At 43.1% G+C, this 21,979-nt stretch overlaps 1 protein-coding gene across 2 annotated transcripts in view; it reads left to right on the top strand.

Annotated features, from left to right (window-relative positions):
• CFAP97 (cilia and flagella associated protein 97) overlaps positions 1-20,648 on the top strand; it is a 43,671-nt gene extending 23,023 nt beyond the window's left edge. For both annotated transcript variants that reach the window (XM_090036096.1, XM_090036098.1), the window contains exons 4-6: positions 7,167-7,435; positions 16,264-16,414; positions 16,826-20,648. In XM_090036096.1, coding sequence (XP_089892222.1) covers positions 7,167-7,435; positions 16,264-16,414; positions 16,826-16,953 — 548 coding nt within the window. In that variant the 3' untranslated portion in view covers positions 16,954-20,648. The remainder of the gene's footprint in view (positions 1-7,166; positions 7,436-16,263; positions 16,415-16,825) is intronic.
• The last annotated feature ends 1,331 nt before the right edge of the window (positions 20,649-21,979 follow it).

Genomic DNA, 21,979 nt, shown 5'->3' on the forward strand with positions numbered 1-21,979 from the left:
TAAAATGTTTGTAAGCATGAACTACAAGTAAAGATGTGCCACTTTAACTAAATTGCTTTTGGCATAATTTCTGTATGTGGACAAGCCCTAAATGTTTTAAGTTGGTACCCCATGCTGACCGTTTACAGTAGTTTGCAGTATTCTTGCTTTCGGTCTCTGTAACTGAAGTTCAGGGAGGGAAGTGAATGGAAGAGAGTTGTTATTTCTAGGCTGCCTCTGGTTTCTCCTCAAATAGCACTTGATGAAGTAGGTTGTTGCCTACCAAATGCTGTGCATTTGAACCAGTTAGTCTATAAGGGCATCTTTACATGTGGTGGGGGAGATGCTTTAATTAGAGCAGATCTTGGGAACCGCTCTAAATAAAGTGGCTTCAGTGTCTCGAGTATTCAGCATCCCATGCTTCAAAATGATGGTGGGGCACTTTAACTGAAGCTTGATGAGCTGTAGTTAAAACGCCCTCACTGCCATTTTGAAGTGTGGAGACATTGAATACAGGAGATGCTGAGGCTGCTGGAGTGTGCTATGGTGAATTTTGGGGTGGCTGTAGCCCAGTCCATAGCCCCCGAGCTGACAGTATGCAGCCTGCCCTCACTTTGTGCACTGATCTGGGGGGCACATGCCCCCATGCCTCCCCCAGGGGTGCACGCAGCAGCAGGAGCCCCCGGTCCCCCAGACAAGCTGTCTGAATCTCCTTCCTGTGCCCTGCCCTGCTCTAACTGGGCAGCACCTGCCCCAGCCCCACTCCCTCCCTCACCATGGGGGCCTTGATCTGTCCCCCCCACATGCTCCTTCCTTTCCCCTGTCCCTTCCCCCGCAACAGTCTTACCAGTCAGATGCTGCTTTCCAAACTGCAGGGCTGCATATTGGCAATTGGATCAGTGTCAGCTGATATGGCTGGTTAATAACTGGCCATCAGTGTCAGCCAAAAAAACCTTTATCGGTGCACCTCTAATGAGAAGCAAACTGAGCAGCTAAGCTCTTTTGGAAGGGTGATCACCAGGGATCCGGGTTTCCCATAGGAAAATGGAGAAAAACATGAATTTCCCCCTTTACCAGAGGAAAACACAGATTTTTCATTTTAGCAGAGAAACCCATGGATTTTGCAGTTTTGCGTAGAGCTCTCTGCAGGCTGGCAGAGTTCCAGATTGCAGGGGGCTGGGAGGGAGCGAGAGGATGGTGGTCAGGCAAGGGGTACCACGTGCATGTTACATGCACTTGGCCCCAGGCAGCCTGGAGAGCAGCTCCTGCAGGTAAGTCAGGGGGAGCGGGGGGACACAACTGAGGCCCTCATAGGGAGGGAGGGAGTTAGGCAGGGCTGGGGCTGCTGCCCAGCTAGGGGGTGCATAGGGCTTGGGGCCTGGGGCTGCAATGTGTGCCCGAAGGGCTATGGTGGGGAGCAGGATGGGACCATGGGCAGCTCATCCAGGTGGAGGGGAAGGGGGGAAACTGTCTCCCTGACACTGCACACACTCCCAAGGAGCAGGGGGACCTGTGCCCCCCAGATCTGTGTGGGGTGGGGCTAAGCATGAGCTACCTGCTGCCAGCTCAGGCTCCTGTCCTGCTGCCATCCTTTGGGGCCTCTGTTGCCCAATGGGTGCGACCCAGTCCTGCAGGGCAGAGCAGGGCCACGTGGAAAAGCCACTTGCCTCTACTAGCTCTGCACTACCCTGACAACACATCCCCTGTGCACACAGCAGCAGCGGGGGGTGACGGTGCAGGGTTGTGGCCCTTGCTGTGCCATGCACAGGGGATGTGTAGCCAAGGCAGTGCAGAGCTTGCAGCAGCAAGCAGCTTTCCTGCCTGGTCTCACTCTGCCCTGCAGTGCTGGGTCACACCCACTGAGCAGCAGAGGCCACAAGGGAGGGCAGCAAGGCAGGAAGCCTGGGCCTGCAGCAAGCAGCCCATGCCTGCCCTGTGTGCAGATCTGGGGGGTACAGGTTCCCCCTGACCCCTAGGACTCCACGCAGTGGTGGGGAGCCAGCTTCTCCCCCTGCCCAAGCCAGCAGCAGGAGGGCAGAGAGGGAAAGAGGGGCTGTACTCCACTGCAGCAGTTGCTGCCTTCTGTTGGGGGCAGGGACTGTGGACCTGAGTCCCTGGCCCCATAGCCCTGACATCTGGGGGCCCCTCTGGCAGGGCTGTGGGTGGAGTGAGGGGTATGAGCAGGGCCAGGGGGCTGCGGGGGAGGGGAGTGAGGAGCACCAGCGGGGCCAAGGAGGCTGGGGGTGGGGAGAGTGATGGGCCTTTCATTTTAGTCGTGGATTTTGGGGGTTTTATCAGAGAATTTGTGATTTTAGGGAAAAGCAGTGTCCCTGGTGATCACCCTTAGGAAGTCTTGCCTGTTTGCAGCACAGCTCTGAATCCTAGTGCAAAACTCAAAGATCTTGTATGGCCCAATTAGGTATCAAGGTATAGTGGATGGCAGTTCTGACACCCTACTGGCTTACCAGTGAAGTAGTGCTGAGTGGTATTCCATGGCAGAGCTTTCCTTGGAAACTTAACCAGTTTTTCCCCTTCAGCAACTAGCTGTTTCTCTCATGTTCATACATATGCTGTGCTACTGTCGGTAACCCTATACCCTCAAGAGCCACCACAGTGCTGCTGGCAGAAGTAAGTTCAATTTCTACACTAAGGCAAAACAAATAAGAGCAGTAATAATAATGATGATGATGATGAAACTGCCAGGCGCCAGGGAGAACGGACAAAAGCATCTATCTTTTGTCTTACAGTAACCATTCCATTCCTCTTGGTGAGGTAATAAAGGTAGTCAAGGCATTGATATGAATAGAATGAAAAGAGAGGGACTGGGAAAGGGTGACAGCTAAAGAAGCGGTATGTAAAAGGGCATGAAAAATTAAAAAATGATGAATGGGGAGAGAGAGAGAAAGAAACTAAAAGGTAAGAAAATACACTTTGCTTAGTCAAATGTTTGTGTACGTCATGTTTCATTGAAAAACTCACAAGGAAGAGTACAACTTGGCACAGTCCATATGAATTGATGTAGAATTCACATTTAATTCTACATAAATTCATTCCCTATTATCTATTCATTGTGAATAGAATTCACATTAGATGCCTTGGCCTCCTGATGAGGTGTCAGTGCAGCTTAGTGCTCCAGAAGTTGCACACTACTATTGCATAAAGAAACCTCTGAAGTAACTGTAGGGAAATATAGCAAGCCTTTTAAAATCATAGAATATTAGGGTTGGAAGTAACCTCAAGGTCATCTAATCCAACCACCTGCTTGAAAGCAGGATCATCTCCAACTAGATCATCCCAATCAAGGCTTTGTCTAGCTGGGTCTTAAAAACTCCGGGGAAGGAGATTGCACAGCCTCTCTAGGCAACATATTCCACTGTTTTACTACGCTTCTAGTGAGAGGTCTTTTTTCTTAATACCCTTTGTTTGGCACTTGTATATAAAATAGTTGAGAAGTTTCTTGGATCTCTCTGGGCATTCCTAAAAGAATTTTCAGACTAGTACTGAAACTATGAGACAGGTATTTGCCTCTGTATCTTCCTTGTTCTTTTCACTGCTATATGCTGATAACTTCTTACAAGTGCAAGTGGTAAAGATTTATCAAGAGAGATGATAAATATTGATGTGCATTTATAGCTAAAGATCTTTAAATGCTTTGTCAAGTCTACTAATTGTATACCTGGAGGATGGAAGAACACCCACCTGTGGGATGGGGATGAATTGTGACAAACACATTAACAATACATAGTCAAGTTAAACAACCAGTTAAAGCAGGAAGTGAGGAATACTGTGTTTTCATTGAAATTATAAATGAAATTTAATTATTCACAATGTAATTCCGAGAGTGGAATTTGGCCAGAATATTAGTGATGACACGTCTTTATTCTGTGAAAGCTGTGTTGGCATCTCCACTGACACCTTTTTGGTTTTATGTCTCTGTTGAGAGATTTGCACCAGCCACTTAGGGCACTAAGTACCATAATAGGGGCTTAGATTGAATGGGTCTTTGTGCAACAACTTGTTTTTATCTCTTACCTTCCATCCAAATACAGGGCTTCCTTGACTTAAAGAATCTTGGGTAGTATGGCTGTAGGGCATGGGGAGCAAAAGATGAAATCTGTTATCTTCAGCTGCGTCTTGGTAATTAAGTTAGCAATTATGTTTGTTGTACGTGATATAATTTTCTCTTTCAAACTTATTCAAGTAACTTCCAGGTAGACTTTGTTCTTTCCACAGGAATATACTTGATGCAGTTGTGCTGGGAGCGAACGGTGCAGTTTTGTGTTTATATGTAAGCTCTGTGGTTTTAGTTATCTTCTGTGTTTTTCCTTTTTTTTTTTGTCCCCTGTAGGTTTATCCAGGTAAATCACATCACAGGTCTGTATTACTGAATGGCTTTGGTAAATAACTGCCTTTATGTTCTTTTAGAAATGACTTGCTAAATTGTAAAGATGCTTTTCAAGGTTTACACTTCTTAAATCTGTTTTATTACTTGCTTTTTCAATAGTCTGATATGGTGACTTGCATACTATATTGGTAATTATCTCTGTTGATATGAACTGATTTGAAGTTTCTGTTGCCAGAGTTTGGTCCTCAACTTATTAGGAGATTCTTCTGGCTGGTAAAGTTCACTAGTTCTCACAGGAAATCTGTAGGAACCAGTGAACCATGTTAGGATCGGAGCAGAAGCATTTAGGCCAGGTTTTTTAAAATGATTAGTGGCTTTTTGGTTTGGGGTTTTTTTTGTTTTTGTTTTTCATAGTTTCTAGGGTCGGAAGGGACCTGAGCAGATCATGAAGTCCGACCCCCTGCCATGGCAGGAAATAGTACTGGGGTCAAACAACCCCAGCAAGATGTTCCTCTAACCTCCTCTTAAAGACCCCCAGGGTAGGAGCCTGTACCACTTCTCTTGGAAGTTGATTCCAGATTCTAGCCGCCCTGACCATGAAGTAGCGCCTCCTGATATCTAGCCTAAACTTACCCTCTGCCAGCTTGTGACCATTATTCCTGGTCACTCCTGGCAGTGCACAGGGGAATAGTGACTCCCCCAATGCCTGCTGGTCCCCCCCCGACTAGTTTATAACAGGCCACAAGATCCCCCCTGAGTCTTCTCTTTTGGAGGCTGAACAGGTTCAGGTCCTGTAGCCTCTCCTCATAGGTCCTGTCCTACTACCCCCTGATCATACAAGTGGCCCTCCTCTGGACCCTCTCCATGTTGACCACATCCCTCTTGAAGTGCGACGCCCAGAACTGGACGCAGTACTCCAACTGCGGTCTGACCAGTGCCACATAGAGGGGGAGGATCACCTCTTTGGACCTGCTCGAGATGCATCTGTGGATGCATGACAAGGTGCGGTTGGCCTTCCTAACTGCCTCCCCACACTGCTGGCCCATGTTCATCTTGGAGTCGATGATGACTCCAAGATCCTTTTCCGCCTCCGTGCTGACAAGAGAGGAGTTCCCTAACCTGTAGGTATGGTGCCGGTTGTTCCTCCCCAGGTGCATCACCTTGCACTTGTCTGTGTTGAACCCCATCCTATTCACATCTGCCCACCCTTGTAGCCTGTCTAGGTCTGATTGTAGCCTGTTGCTTCCTTCTAGTGTGCCCACATCCCCCCACATCTTAGTGTCATCAGCAAATTTGAACAGGGTGCTTTTTACCCCCTCATCCAAATCACTGATGAAGATGTTGAACAGTGCAGGCCCGAGGACCGAGCCCTGCGGAACCCCACTGCCCACGTCCTTCCAGGTTGAGAAGGACCCATCCACTACCACCCTCTGGGTGCAGCCCTCCAGCCAGCTGGCGACCCCGGTTTCTTAATGAGAATGGAGTGAGAGACAGTGTCACAAGCCTTCCGGAAGTCTAGGAAGACTATGTCCACTGCTGTCCCTGCATCTAATGATCTGGTGATCTGGTCATAAAAGGCCACCAGGTTGGTCTGACAGGACCTGCCACTGATGAACCCGTGTTGGTTGCCCCTAAGCATGCAGTCTCCTGCTGGCCCCTCCTGGATGTGCGCCAGAATAATTTTCTCAAACAGCTTGCCTGGGATTGAGGTAAGACTAACTGGCCTATAGTTTCCCAGGTCCTCCTTCCTCCCTTTTTTGAAGATGGGAACCACATTGGCCCTTTTCCAATCCTCTGGCACCACACCAGAGCACCACAAGAGCTCATAAAGCCGGGCCAGGGGTCCTGCAAATGACCTCGGGCAGTTCCTTTAGAACTCTAGGGTGGAGATCATCTGGGCCAGCTGACTTGAAAACGTCCAGCCCCTCCAGAAGCTCCCTAACTAGTTCCTCGCTAACCCTTGGCCCAGGTGTGCCTCCCCTAGGTCCCAAGGGGGGCCCAGCAGGGAAGTGGCTGTTTTGGTCCCTACTTAGGAAGACAGAGGCAAAGAAATCGTTAAAGATGTTAGTTTTGTCGCCTGGTGTTTTTGCATGGCCTAATTTTGGGGTGCCCAACTTGAGACACCTTTTGAAGCCCAATCTTTTTGTTTGTTTGTTTGTTTTCCTCCTCCCCTTCCCCCTTATCATGTGTGTGTGGTGCCCTCCTGATTTTCAGTGCCCTGGGTGGTTGTTCACATCACCCACCCATAAGGCTGGCTCTGTGAGGGAGCATAACTGTAAAGGCACCAATTAGTAAGCTCTTGCTGCATGGCCCCTGGCTTATACTGATCAGGACGGTGAGCTGATCAATCAGAGGAGACAGCTTTGCAAAGTGTCAGTTTTTGTCCATAACAAATTGTACTGTTCCCTTTCTAAATAATAGGTAGTTCTATGAAAGCATTTACAGCATGTACTTTGTATGTGTGCCTGCATACTGATGATCCTTTTAAAGGCTGAGGTGACTTTGTGGGGCCTGAGCTTCAGATGTAGGTGCTTGGCACTTCTCAACCCCATGACAATTGAGCATTGCAGATGCTCAACACCTGTCAAACAGTTCTCCAGTGTTTGTGGAAGTCTTGCTTCCAAAAGTGTTCAAGCTAAATAGGTGGCCTGATTTTTTTCAGAGGCCAGGCAACTTCTGTTAAAGTCAGTGGGTTGATGGTGGCTGGCACCACTGATATGCAGGCACACATGTTCAGAAATTCAACTTTGTATTTCTGTCTAAAGTAAACCAGAGAACTGTAGAAAAATAACTTTTTTATTTACTGTTTTCATCTGACCACTTTTTCTTTCACATTTTTAAGCTTTTCTACACTTGGAGAAGAAAGAGCAGCAAAAGATGGTCATTGATCCGCCATCTAAAGGATCAAGAAAAAATTACTCTTTCACAAATGAGGAAGTAAGACAAATTGATCGGGAAAACCAAAGGCTCTTAAAAGAACTGTCCAGACAGTCTACAAAGCCAAGGAGCAAAAGTGCCACACTGAAGAAGTCTACTCTCCCACCTCCTAAGTTATACCACAGTGCCCTCAACAGGCAAAAGGAACAGCAGAGGATTGAAAGAGAGAATCTGGTAAGTTATGAAGTATTATAGTTTTGGATTGGTGAAGTGGGAAAGGCTACCTATTTGATGCTAACCAAGCTATTAAAAGAGTATTTGAAGCATCTTGTTAGAATTTTTTTCAATTTTATTGTGGGAAGGCTACAATCATGATGTTGATGCATCATAAATTATACTGATACATCAGTGACAGGAACTGAAAAATGTTAGGAATATGGAATAATATCTAGACACTTGCATGCCACTATAGCATGTGAATGCATAATATTCATGTATATTTGATAGAAAAATGTACCTTTCCTTGATAAAAATGGAACTGTTTGCAGTATATGAAATGCATTTAAAATGATATGGCACTTGTGTCTTGTATCACTGTTCCATCTGAAGGGAATAACAGCTTCCTGGGGCAGGGGGCTGGACTCAATGATCCTCTGGGGTCCCTTCCAGCCGGAATGTCTGTGAAATCTATGAAATATACCCACCATTCTAATTCAACAAGTACAATTTCTTTAAGACCAGGAATGAAGAAGAAAAAACTTCAGCAATGAAACCCATTAAACACATGAAAAGCAAAATTTAAACTCTCAGAAATAACTGAGTGTATAGCTAGCAGTCATTTTCAGTAGCTCTAGCACTCTCCTACTCCCATCATGTTGAACCTGTATGGTAACCATGGTAACTTATTTTAGTGGCAAAGAGAAATCTAGTTTTAATTGTAATGTGGCTGTTGATAAGGATAGTCAAATAATAAATGCATAAAAGTACAATTTTAGTTTATAATGACTATCATATTGTTAGATAGTAGTGAAAATTTTGACACGAGACCTGCTTTATAATAGACATTTTCAGCCCAGCAGATTTGTTTTTTTGACTAATACTTTTGCCAGGCCTTGCACCATGATCCTTGCTTCCAGTGCAGCTGCAGGTTTGGGGAAAGCTGTTCTATGATTCCTTTGTAAGCTGACTTTCAGGCAGTCCACCAGGTGCTCTTGCAAATGCTTGAAGAAGAAGAAAAGGTTACTCACCCATTTTGTAGCGTATTCGTGGAGATGCATTTTATGTGGCTGTTCCACATCCTGCCTTGCGTCCTGTCTCTTATGGAGTCATAATTCATGCTGAAGGAACTAAGGGAGCCTCAGGTCAACTCTGCCCTTTCTTCCTGCCTCCATTTTAAGGCTATAATTATGTGTCATTCATGGCTCCAGTGGTTCATGCTGCAAGAAATTATTCTAACTTGTGCGCAGACCTTCAGTGCAAAGGGGTACAGCATACCTAGTGTTCTGCATTTTCATTTTTTTTTTTTTTTTTTTTTTTAAATTTCTGGTAATTTTTTCAGGGTTTCTCTTCCAAACATAAAAAATGGGTTGAAATCGGGATAAAAGGAAGAAAAGCAAAAAAATCAGTTTAAATGGGGGGAAAATAATAAATTGCGGGGGCCAAGCATGCGCACATCTGCACGCACGTCCCTCCAGGTGGGAAAGTCTCTGTTCGGGGAGGGGAGGAACCCACCACCCTGCCAGCCTAGCACCAGCCCCAGCTGCCTCCCTGCACTGCCTAGGGGACCCAGAGCAGGTGGGCCAGGCTGGGGCCAGCCTCAGCTGTGCCTCTGGGCCAGAGGCGACTGAGCCCCTGGGACCCCTGTACCCACCCTGCCAGACATTGCCTAGCAGAGGCAGGACATGGGACAGACTTGCAGCTCATCTGGGGGGTACGGGGAGGGAGTAGCAGCTCCCACGGCTGCACAGGTCCCAGGAGGTATGGGCGGCTTGTGAAAAACGTGTATAAATCAGTAGAAACCAAATAACTTCAATAAAAAAAAAAAAATCAGGTAATTTATCGGTGAAATTAGGTAAAAACCGAAAATGCAGAACACAATACATAGCTCAAGCAACAGCAGTCACAAAATGAGAGAGTATTTCATTCTCATGGCTGCCCTTTTTCTAGTTTTATTCCCCACAGATGTCCAATTTTTCCATTAGCTGTTGGATCCTCTGTTTGTGTAAGTGAGGACTGGTTAATCATTTTTGGCCATCTGTTCAGATTTCAGGCTGCTATTTGAATTAGCAAGAAAAATGTAACTTGCCAGCAGAGGACACTCTTGATTCACAAAATGCATCGCCCTTGGAAGTCTGTCTTCTTTCTCTCCCTCAACCTATTTTTGCCTAATGGAAAGAGAAACAGAATGTTACTAGTGTTAAATTTATTTTTTTAATATCTGCTGGCATATATCTTGATCTGTATTGACATAAATGAATCCACCTGTTTTGTGTACCTAGGTATAGAGTATACATGCATAGGCTTGGCATGTATTCGACACCTTACAAACCTTTAGGTTGTTTTGTGCTACTAGCATGCATATATGTGTATTTAGGGACCTCAAAACTCAAGCATACAAGTACTTAACTTCTTAGTCTCTGATTCATTTATGCATAGGTTATGATTTGTCACAATTAAATGTCATTGCCATTAATAATTATTAAGCTACCCATGAGACCATATTACCAGTAGATAAGCAAACAATATAATTTAAACTGCATTGGAAGCTTCAGGGAAATGGCCTGAAAATGAACCAGTGTGTTTTTTGACATCCTTAGAAGTGATTCTTTCCAAAACTGTTACCATATACAAGGGGAGGACAGTGTGGAATAACTTTCATTACTACTGATCACAAGTGCGTAAGTGCTGTTTTTTATCAGAACTGATACACAGGGTACTTCCAAAACAGATTATTTTGGATACTTGTCCTGAGATGTTTGCAGTCTAATACACTGATAATATACCATAATAACTAGAGGGCAGGGAAGATGAGAAGTAATAATGTCATGTTAACATAGGTAGTTGGATGGTGTTTATATAAAGTGTTTTTCTTGGAAATAATACATTGCTTCTGGGCTGTTTACTTTTCGCTAGTGGGTAGAACAGGAGTAGGTAGCCCCATTCCTACACTGGAAAGCCAGACAAAGGCAATTTTTTTTTAGATATTTTACAAAGGAAAACATTTTCTCATGAACAGAAGAAAAGCTTTTGTGGATGTTGAGGGGAGCATGAATCAGAGACGAGCGTATGAATAGGAGGGGAAGATAAAAGATCCTTAAAGAGGAACAAGTAAAATATACATTGTAGTGGGGGAAATGCAAGGAGGATGTCTTGAGGTGTAGATTCTTGAAAAGAATGGTTATCAACTCTTTCAGACTCAAGGCACTGTTTCATAACTTTTCTGAAGTTAGCAGCTCCCAACTAATTTAACTTGTTTTTTGACTATAGAAAAATAGAGCGATTCTTCTATTGCGAGGAACTCAGACTACAACAGATCAGAATATTTTTGGCACTATGGATTCCTATTTGAAACCTCTAGGTTTATCTTGGGTATGTGTTTGCACACTTAACAGCACTAATACCCCATAGCATCCACCAGCACCCTTAAAAGGACCCCAGTAGAGAATCATTGCTTGAGAACAAGGATTAGGAGTTTGAAATTTGGGAATAGAAAGTCAGTAAAAGATGACATTGCTGAAAGAGAGTCTGTTTTTTCCTCTTGCATTATTTTGGGGATGCTGGACAGGAATAAACTGAAAATAGAGATGATCCTAGACATTTAAGTTATCTGTATATATAAGTGAGACTGACACTGCTCAGTTGGCTCATTGATCCCTATCTGTCATGGGGGAAATAGTAACAGAATGTGTTTGTCATCACAGGAGAAAGTAATTTTCTAGCATGTTGAAGAAGCTTGGAAGATTACGTGCAGACAGAACCTCAGAGGCCAGGACACATGGGGATCCTTCTAGCACCTCGGAATTAAAGTGTCTTTACTTTCTGAAACAAGATTGATTTGAACTTGATGATATAATAAAAAGCTGTGGTTAAAGAGAACTTTGTGACAAAAATCCAGTATAGATTCTAGTGGCTCTGGTCATTCGAAATAACCTCTCTACCCCTCAGAGGAAGGAGTCTCAGCTACAACCTCCTTGATCAGGAAAAAATACCTGGATGTTGGATTACTAAACATGTCCCTGAATACCTGCCACGGACAAAAGAGTTAGTGACCTGCTTTGCTAAGTTAGACAATGGATCTGTATAGGATAATTTGGATAAGGATCATTCTGCCTCAGGGAATGGGGTCGAACTAGGTGAGTTCCTGAGGCCTCTCCCAGCCCTACTTCTCTGTGATTTTTATGAACTAAAAAAAGTATACCATCAGAGCATTTAGTTAGACTGTAAGCTCTTTGCAGCGGGGACCACTTTTATACAGATCCTAGTTCAGGACTAGGGGTCCTAAGTACATCAATAGAAGTTGTAGTAATTATGGACTAGCTAACTGCACCACCATATACACTGTCCTCAGGGAACATTTTTGTTATTTAGGGCAGGGGTCAGCAACCTGTGTCTGCAGGCTAGATCCGGCCTACAAAGATCCAATCTGGCGGGGGGTGGGGGTTGTGGATCAGAGGCACATAGCAGTGACCTGCTGCCCATCTCTGCCATGCAGCCTTCCCTGCTGTTCTTTCACAAGTGCACTTCACTTTCGCTGCAAAATTCTCTCTTTTCTGTTGGGGATGGGCATCAGCGTTGAGGATAAGCACAGATGGCTTGGCCATTCAAGGGTGTTGAGATTTGGCAATGCACACAGACAGACCAGGTTGCAAGTGGCAGCCCTTGGTGGCAAATGGTTGCTAAGCCTCGGTTTAGGATATCTGACCAGTTGTCCTTTTTTGCTTATGCTGCTGCTTTCCCCTCAGCTTTGTCATTCAACTTCTTGGTGGAACTTGCTCGGAAAAAAATGTCTTTCTAGAGTCCAGCTAGTCTTATGGTATGTGGAAGAACTCTGGATTGGGTTTTACAACTTACAGTTAATGCATTTTAAAACTATGTAATAGAGCCATAACAATGGAAGAGAGTTAGAAATCCATCCAGGCACAAGAACAAAAAGACATCCTTGAATTCACTTTTATCATCTATCTTCTCTGCTCTGCAGAAGGATAGTGTAGCTCTAAAGAATGAAATTAGAGAAGACATAGTATAAATAAATTTGAACAGCTGTCAAGGCTTGATGGTCAGCTGTTTGGGATTCACATGCAGTCTAGAGTTCAATTGATGGTGAAAGTGAAGCTGGTACAAGCACCTAAGAGCAACATAAAACAAAGAAAAGTAACATTGTAATCTTTACACTGAATGTTCTGGGAAGAGGTATTTGTTGTTACTTGGGAGTTTTCTCCCTTTCAGAGAAAAGACTTCAGAGAAATGTTTATTGAAGAAAAGTGCTGAGACTTGTTGTGCTTTCTTATTTTGTTAAATACTGCTACTAGCATTACTTTAAGCCACTAAATAGCAACCATCTCCTACATTGTTTTATTACTGTGTTCCCCAGTTTCTGAGGTTGCTGGCAGATGTTAAGGCAGTCACATGACTGGGGTCCAGGGACTTTTATGCCCTATTCCCAGAAGCAGGTGACCTGCCATGCCTTACATGGATGGGGGGGGGGAGATAGGAATGGTGATAGGAATGGTGCATAAAATTCCCCAGAGCCCAGTTACATGACTGTCAGCTACCAGGTCTCCACCATGCTGATCCTGACAATCAGCTGATCATTGGGATTGAGCAGGGGGCAGCACTGAGTCCAGGACATAGCTGCCCTTTGCAGAGGGCAGCTCTAGGCCCCTGACACAAACCAGGGCTGCCCCTTGCCTTATCCCAAGGACATGGTTTCCCACACCCCAATAGGCTTGTTGCTTGCCCTGCTGTCCCCTCATGAGCTCCAGGGCAAGGCTTTTTAGCGTGTAGAGAGCCCCAGGGCTCCTCACCTGGTTCCAGACCCTTGACAATCATCTGGTTGTTGTCATCTGGATGCGGCAGCCCTTGGTCTGGCACATGCCACACATTTGATTTATGGCTTCATACAAACCAACCACAACAATGGCTTAACATGTCATGTTCATTGTGCGATAAGTATAAAAAGTATAATAACATTGGTGTTATTTTTCAGGGGAGGGGGGATAACAGGACAGCACATCAATTTGCTAAGTACTGACCTAATCCTGTTGATTTAAGCCTAACAATAGTGGGCTAAAATGGTAACAGGTGCAACGCATGTTTTTAAGAGCAATTAGGGCTATTAATTAATTTAAAAATGTGGGGGATGTGGATATTCCTCTTTGACCTTGGATTCTGATCAGGAATATGACCTTTATGCCAAAAACAGGGTTATTGTGCTGGGTCTGATCCTGTAAAAGTGGAAGTCAGTAGCTAGACTTCCAATGATTGCAATAGTATAGGATTGAGACCACAGAGACTAAACACTGGGGAAGAAGCAGGGATTGTAATACAGTTATTCAGGGTGTGTTTCAGGACACTCTCTCAAAGAAAACATCTTAAAACTTGAGAGATTTAACTACACAATTGAAAGAAAATGCAGTTTACCATCAGTACGCGAGTACATGCTTGGTGAGGGACTTGAAGGATTATAAAACTGGTAGTAAAATGAGCCATTTAGTTCTTGGTCACTGATTCAGTAGGTCAGGCCTGCCATTTCAAATGTATTGGTGGGTTCATTTCCGCATGCAGTAGGCTGCTGTCCAAGAATCGGAATGCTAGCTACAAATGGCACTTGCTTTGATACAGCTCTCAGCAGAGACTTTTAATTCTTCCCTCTCTTAGCAGAGAGCTCCTTAGGAGTGATAGAAGTTGCTGTTGTCACCACAAAATGTGTACGTGTCTTGTATATAACAGGGTTTAAATACCCAGTACTGTTCATCTGTTTTTTCAGTTGTAAATGTTTTTTTGGTGGTTTTTTTTTTTTTTTTTTTTTTTTTTTTTAAGCTATAAATCCCTAGTACTTAGTGGGGTTTTTGTCCTTAATAGATGATTAACCTTTTCTAAATACATGCATAAAATGGTGACTAGGTGGGGTTTTTTTGTTTGTTTTTTTTGCAGGGGAGGGGGTTATACATGTGTCAAAAGTAATTGTATATTTTTTTTCTTTAATTCTTGAATAATATGGGAATGTGGAGTAAATAAATATATTAAGAAGCTTAGGGCTGCCTGCATTCGCATGATATTTCTGGTATGTAAGCGCCACAAAGACTTTTCAAATGGAATTTAGGCTCACTGCATGCTTCCCTTTCAACGGGTGAAAAATGTCTGGTCCTTTAAATTAGCCTGCCTGCATACATTGTCAAAGTAAAAGTTTTAGGATTAGTGAATGTGAATGATTAATTTAGATTTCCTGTTACAGATCAGGATTCCTATAATTGAATAGGAGAGATGCTGGTAATATTGGCTGTAACATATAAAGGCTAGTCTAGCATGTCATGTTTTGCAGTGGGCTTTAAGCAGGAGCTATTTCTAGCTAAAGTCCTTCCTTTGACTTTTGCTTACCGAGGTATTTCCACTTGATGATGAACTGACTGGCACATTACAAGCACATGTGACGTACTGCATCAGAGCCAAAATGACTTGTCCTCTCTTGTGCGCTCTCAATGTACGTTTCCAGGTTCCCATACACAAACTACTGTATGTTTGTAGGCTTTAATTGCAGTCACAGTAACAGGTGACAACTCATGACTCTTCTATATTTTCTCAAGCTGGTTGCTACAAAAGCAGTTTGCAAACAATAATACCCTTCTCTCTCTTCCCCACCCCCCAACTCCCCAGATTGTGGGTTGTTGTTTTTTTGTTTTTGAGGAAGAATAAAGTAAAACTTTAATAGTTTATAGCAATGAATACTATAGCATGAGAAGTTAATGCGTAAAAAATACCATCCTTCCAACTAGGGCTGCTGTAGTATTTTGGATGGAGGCTTCTCATTGCATTCTGCCGTGTACCAATTGGTAGCGTCTGTGTCACAGCCCTACCCAGTGGTGGTTGTCACTGTCAAACAAGTGCATTCATGATTGTCAAGCCAGAGGTTGGTTAGCTAGCTAGCTGAGGAGTGTGTCCAGGTCCCATGAATTTCAAGAACTGAAGGTGAAGAGTGTTAAAATTACAAAGATGCTAAAATAATTTCTTACCCATGTTTATCTGGGTCCCTCTACCTTTTTAATTTACAAAAAAATTCCTTGCTTTAAAATTATGGAAATGTCTTAATCTGGGCTTCCTAACTTGAGTTTGTTATAAAGGATGTTGGAAGTGTTTGTATTGTATTAAGATTATGAGTGTGTCTTTCTGCTCCTGATGCATTTAACTTATTCTGTAACTAAACAGCAAGCATAATCAGTGTTTATGGAAAATGGACAATAGCTTTAGAAGACCTTCTGGACCCCTTTTACCTTACTGGAAGGACACTACTGATATCAGTATCTCCTTTGAAGTTCAATCTTTTCCCTTCTGAGGTCAATAGACTAACTGGTGGTACAGGCCTCTTGAAGGGTTACATAAAATTGTTTTAATCAAATTCAGAAGATGCAGAGTTGGGCAAAGATAAAAGACAGCCCTTGAAAAACAGATAAAGGCAGAGATGGCAGGGGTTCAGCCTGTCTTCCTGTCCTTCCCTCCTTTTTCCTGCCATGGAAGGACACAACAATATATTAACAAAATGTTGTGAAAAGCATAATTTTGTGGTTTTAAAATATAGTTATATTCCATATATAATTAAAAGAGAGAACAAAACTCCAAACCAATGATGTAGGACCATAAGTTGGTCACCAGTGAAGTGATCCATATTGATTTTAGAGCAAATGCTTAATTGTAGAATGTTCTGGTTTGTACAAATCTGATCATTTTTTGTGCACGTTTATAGCTCTGAATCCTTTCCATTTTCGGGGGGGGGGGAGGAGTGCATAGAAGCACACACACACATTATATCTACCTTTTAAAAATTGGGGGTTTTTTTTCCTTCAATTAAGGCTCTTCTGAAGAGACTGGAAGCTGTGAAACCAACAGTGGGTATGAAACGTTCAGAGCAGTTGCTGGACTATCAGCGCCAGATGAATTATCTAAGTTCTTCACCATCTGCAAGACGAGGAAAGTCTGCATTGAGCCAGCTTAGCCCTTCAAGTAAGTGGCTTTGAGATGGTATGCCCTTATGTTAGATATTTTTACACTGTCTCTCTGACAAGTGAGGATTCTAAAATGGTGGTAATCTTGAATAATAATTAATTTTTTTTTTCAATAGATGAATCGCATGGGGGGGGAAAGAAACATCTTAGCAATATAATTTATCTTCTTCATTCCTACGCTCTATCAGGTCCTTTTGTTAATAACATTGCCACTGCAAGATTGTTTTTTTCCTTTACAGCATATGATCGAGTCCTTTGGTGATGCTTTTAAACTACCCAAGATTTTGGTTTTCTCTTTTAGTTTTTGTGACATTTCCCAGAAACCATGGCAATGGCTGGTATAATAATGATGATTATTGTAATAAGCCACCTGCTACAGCTAAGATGGGATTTATTTGCTTTTTAACAGGAGGAACTTCCAGAGCATCCAGTGTACCCAGTGCCGTCAGTCATAGGAGTGAGAGACCAGTTTCTGATTCATCCAGCGGGGCATTACAGAGACCTAAGCCCACTAACGTTCGTGCTGCTTGGTTATGAATTATTTCTACTTAGCCTAACATTCTTATTTGATCAGCAGATTTCGATTTCTAATGCTTTTGTAAATTCTTTGTGCCAGAATATTGTAATCTGCATCATTTGGTGATTAAAGTGCACTGCAGTATGATGTAATTTCTTGTAAATTTGGTTTTAAATGGAAATTTTCTTTCTAATTAGTGTTTTCTGAAAAGACTATATTTATAAAAGAGAGGCATTTAACAGACAACTAGAAATTGCACAAACCTTTATTTTATTCTCAAAGCACAATTGAAGTTCATATGTGACGCTAGAATGATATAGTTGCTGCACCTGGGACCCAAGATGTAAAACAAAAATCCAGTTGTTTTTGTTTTAATTTTTAAATTGCAATAAACCATCAAGCATGTACTTAACTTCTAAATTGTCCTAATTGTTCATCCTTATTTAAAGTTAGCCTTCAGAACTTGTAGGTCACGTAATGGTAGATCAGAAGTGCTCCTTTTTATTGCTGTCTCCAGGACAGCTTTTGATAAAGTAAATGTGTAAGTTCTGTTTTTCTCCATTGATATGAATAGAATTTATAATTCAGAGAGGTGGAGACGAGACACTTTGTAACAGCAGAAGGCTTCACGGTTAACTAGCGGTCGCACCACTTCTTTCATGTGGCAGTGTTAAAATATTGAAGGTGCTGGGTTTATTTTCTGATACTATTGCAGATCCCTCTTGCTCTGTATCAAATAGCATTCATTCAGGGTTGAAAGTGAAACTTTGCCGTAACTTAAAGAAAGTTTATTAGATTTCTGGGAAGAAGGACCTGATGTATTGGAAGGAAATGTATGCTGGGTAGGAGAACAAATTTGAAGTACAATGCAGTTGAGACCTGTTAGCTTCAGTGTGTCAGTGCCCTGATGTTATGTTGCTTCTAGGTGGCTGTTGCTCCTATAGTGAGGGTCATCTGAATGTGGTAGTTAAGAGCCCCTGGGAAGTGTCTGTTGCTTTCATCAGGTACTGCTGCAAATGGGTGTCTTCTGGACCAGTATAAACTGTTCTCCAGCCTGGGTATTGGACAGCATCAGGGCCTTGGTTGGTACTATTTGCAAGCCTCTGCGTATTCCTGTTAGTGGGTATAACTAACAGGAGCTACAGGAGACAGTTAATGAGAATAACATCTAGGGCTAAGTAGAACCTTGGGGATGAATCTGAAATTTTGCTCTTCTGACCTACATTTTTAATGTTATGTTAATGCTGAGTCTCTGAAGATGTTTCAGACCAAACATGGCATCAGTATGCATGTATACAATGTGAAGCTTTCATGGAAGTACTAGTAGAATGAAGTATGTGATGTAGTTTATTTCCATAGCTAAAGGCAAAACTTTCACTGGGCTTTTTTAATTGCTGGCTGCAGGAGTTTTTCATTAACAGCATGAATTATGATATGACTGTCCATAGTTACTGCTATACTTCTGTTTGCTCTCCCCACTCCTTCCTGTGGAAATACTGGGAGTCCTTCTGTGTTAAACATGAAGGAAAAAAAAAGCTTTGTTAAATAATGTTGAGACCTAGACCTACAAGAATCAAGCTCATTTTTCTCCTCTGTGCTTGTCAAAGGGGCATGAAGTTCTTAATATTTAATATTGTTATAACTTGATACAAAGCATCATGCATTGTCATGGTCCTCTCTGATAACTTGATGAATTGTACAAGCTAAAGAAGCTGACTTTTGTGAATTAAATTTAGATTCTTGACAGTATTTTAATTCCATTTTTTAAACTTTTAAGAGTTGTGTGGCAAACAGCTGTCAATGAAATACTATTGTTCTTTTATTGAAACTGTAATGTATTTTTTGTATAGTGCTGCTGTAATTTGTACTAATGTGATGATTAAAAGTATTCACCATTTAAAGATTTTGATCTTGAATGTGAATATGGGGGTCAACTTAAATATGTTTAAATATTCATTTGAACTTTTTTCTTTTGAACTCACAAAATGGGATTAATAATCTAATCTTATTTCTTTTAATTAAGGAAGTATTTGTCCATTTTATATTAGTAAATATGTCATTTCATAAGCTTCTCAGAGCACTTTGGTCTGTTATCCAAATGAAAAAGACACACTGGGGGTGGGAAAGGCTTCTGGTTAAGTAAAATGGGAGGTTTTAGGAAGCATATCAAACAAGTGATGCAGTGCATTCATCTGTTCACTAGTGTGCAATTTATTTATTTATTTTAAATAAGATGGGTTGGCAGCTCCTGGTTTAATAGGCCTGATGGACAGGTCAGATAATCCCCTTTTAACTGTAACTAAGTTTTCCTTTTGAAGGCTACTTTTTTTTATACCTTCATTCTTTGACACATCATATTTTCTGTTATGATTTCTGATACTGTTAGGGTTCTGTCATTTAAATCTTCAGCTCTGACCCTAGTTATCTTTTGTTCAAGGTCATTAGTTTTAAATCTTCTCTGTGCAGTATTTATAGCAAGGCATCTGTAACAAGGTGCATATCTCAGGGGTTGGAGCCCAGCTGCAGGGGGTTAGAGGGTAATAGTCTGCCTGCTGAAGTGCTCTGGGGTAGCTGACAGGGATGATTGGCTGGCCCTGGAGGAAGTTAAAAAAGCTCCCAAAGAGATAACACTGGGGAGGGAGGGAAGGAAGCTGAGAAGAAAGGCAACATTGAAACACTTCAGTGAAGCCGGTGCCTTGTAGAGGGGAGTAGTCAGTGTCTAATTATTCTGTTTGCTTTGAGGTAGGGAAGGGGAAGGCTGACCCTTGGGCCTAGCTTAGGGTTAACAACCCACTATAGAGTCCTACATTGACTTTCACTTCATTTTCAGTGTCCTTTACTGTATACTTTCTAATCTGTCTCACTTTTTTTCTCTTAAAAGATCTCTCTTCCCTACTTCCTTCTTAGAAGAAGACTGTTTTCTCCCCCATAGTTGGACTCTTTAATGTACCCTCTAGTGGTATGTTAGGAATTAAGGCTCAGACTAGAGACATAGGAAGTTACTATAGATGCTGTACCAGCCAACCATCTACACTATCAGCTGTGAAGCTACATCACTGGTCCAGACCAACTCTGGAAGCTCTGCTGAACTTGATGGTATGAGTTTGAGTCCACTACTTGTTGTCTCTAAGCATTCTCCTTTTGGCGAGTGTTTGGAATTCATTGGTACGCTGCACGCCTCAAGCACCAGAAGTCTCGGCAGCAATCCCACCATTCTTGCTTCCTGCACCCTACTTCCTCTCAATACTGTCCAGAAACATGGACAAATCATCTACAGGACTGAATCCTAGAATGGCTCTGCAAGGACAGTTATGTTGCACCTTAATGCTGGGATCAAGAAATCAGAACCAGTGTGGACAGCTTTGGTGCAGGCTACAAGGTAAAATATAGATAGGGGAAAGTGGTGTATGCAATTCAAGCTTGTTAAGGGTGGCTTCAAAGTCCATCTTAAATATCAGTGTAAACATATCTGAGGGCTTTAAGGCTATAAAAGCTTTATACACTGTATCTGATTGTTTTTGCAGACTGGTGACTTCCAAAGTACTCCTTGGCTAATCTGTGTTTGGCATGACTTGGTGTGAATGTATGTTACCATATGTCACAAGGCCGATAGTGGTTTCTAGCCATCTGTGATTGAGAGGCTTGGGTGTTTGAGACATCAACTTCAGATGCACACTAGCCTGATCTCCCAAACATGCGGTTGGTCCAATAAAATATATTTCAGACAAGATACTCAAATTGTTGAAATTTTCTCAACCATGTAGTTTCACAGTTGGTAGGGTTGGAAGGGACCTGAGAGGATCAAGTCTGACCCCCTGCCATGGGCAGGAAAGGATGCTGGGGTCAAACAACCATGGCTAGGTGATTATCTAGCCTCCTTTTGAAGACCCCCAGGATAGGAGCGAGCACCACTGCCCTTGGAAGTTGGTTCCAGATCCTAGCTGCCCTGACTGAAGTAGTCCCTCCTGATGTCTAGCCTGAACCTATTCTCAGTCAATTCATGGCTGTTGTTTCTAGTTATTCCTGGTAGTGCTCGGGGAAACAGGGACTCTCCTGTTCCCCACTGGTCCCCCCCGCTAAGTTTATAGACAGCCACCAGATCCTCTCTCACCCTAATCTTGTGGAGGCTGAACAGGTTCAGGTCCCGTAGCCTCTCCTCGTAGGGCCTGCCCTGTTGCCACCTGACCATGTGAGTGGCCCTACTTTGGACCCTCTTGATGCTGTCCACATCCCTCCTGAAGTGCGGCGCCCAGAACTGGATGCAGTACTTCAACTACGGCCTGACCAATGTCGCATAGAGGAGGAGGATCACCTCCTTGGACCTGCTTGTGATGCATGACAAGGTGCGGTTAGCCTTACTCACCGCGTCCTCACATTGGCGGCCCATGTTCATCTTGGAATCAATAGTGACTCCAAGGTCCCTTTCTGCCACTGTGCTGATGAAAAGGGAGTTCCCCAGCCTGTAGGTATGCTGCTGGTTCTTTCTCCCTAGGTGCAACACTTTGCACTTGTCAGTATTGAATCCCATCCTATTATCATCTGCCCATCCCTGTAACCTGTCCAGATCTAGTTGTAGCCTGTCCCTCCCATCTAGCGTGCCCACCTCTCCCCACATCTTAGTGTCATCCACGAATTTGAAGAAGGTGCTGTTCACCCCTCCATCCAAGTCGCTGATGAAGATGTTGAATATTGCAGGCTGGAGGACCGAGCCCTGGGGAACCCCACTGCCTATGTCCCTCCAGGTTGAAAATGACCCATCCACCACCACTCTCTGGGTGCGGCCCTCCAGCCAATTGGCAACCCATCTGACTGTGTAGGTGTCTACACCACAGTCGCCTAATTTTTTAATGAGGATGGGGTGAGAGACAGTGTTGAAGGCCTTCCTAAATTCCAGAAAGACTACGTCTACTGCAACACCTGCATCTAAGGATTTTGTGACATGGTCATAGAAGGCCACCAGGTTGGTCTGACAGGACCTGCCCCTAATGAACCCATGTTTGTTGCCCCCAAGTATAATCTCCCTTGTTGGTCCCTTGCAGATGTGCT

Source organism: Crocodylus siamensis, chromosome 2 (assembly GCF_052110815.1).
Source record: "Crocodylus siamensis isolate JL-2025a chromosome 2, ASM5211081v1, whole genome shotgun sequence".
NCBI lineage: Eukaryota > Metazoa > Chordata > Crocodylia > Crocodylidae > Crocodylus > Crocodylus siamensis.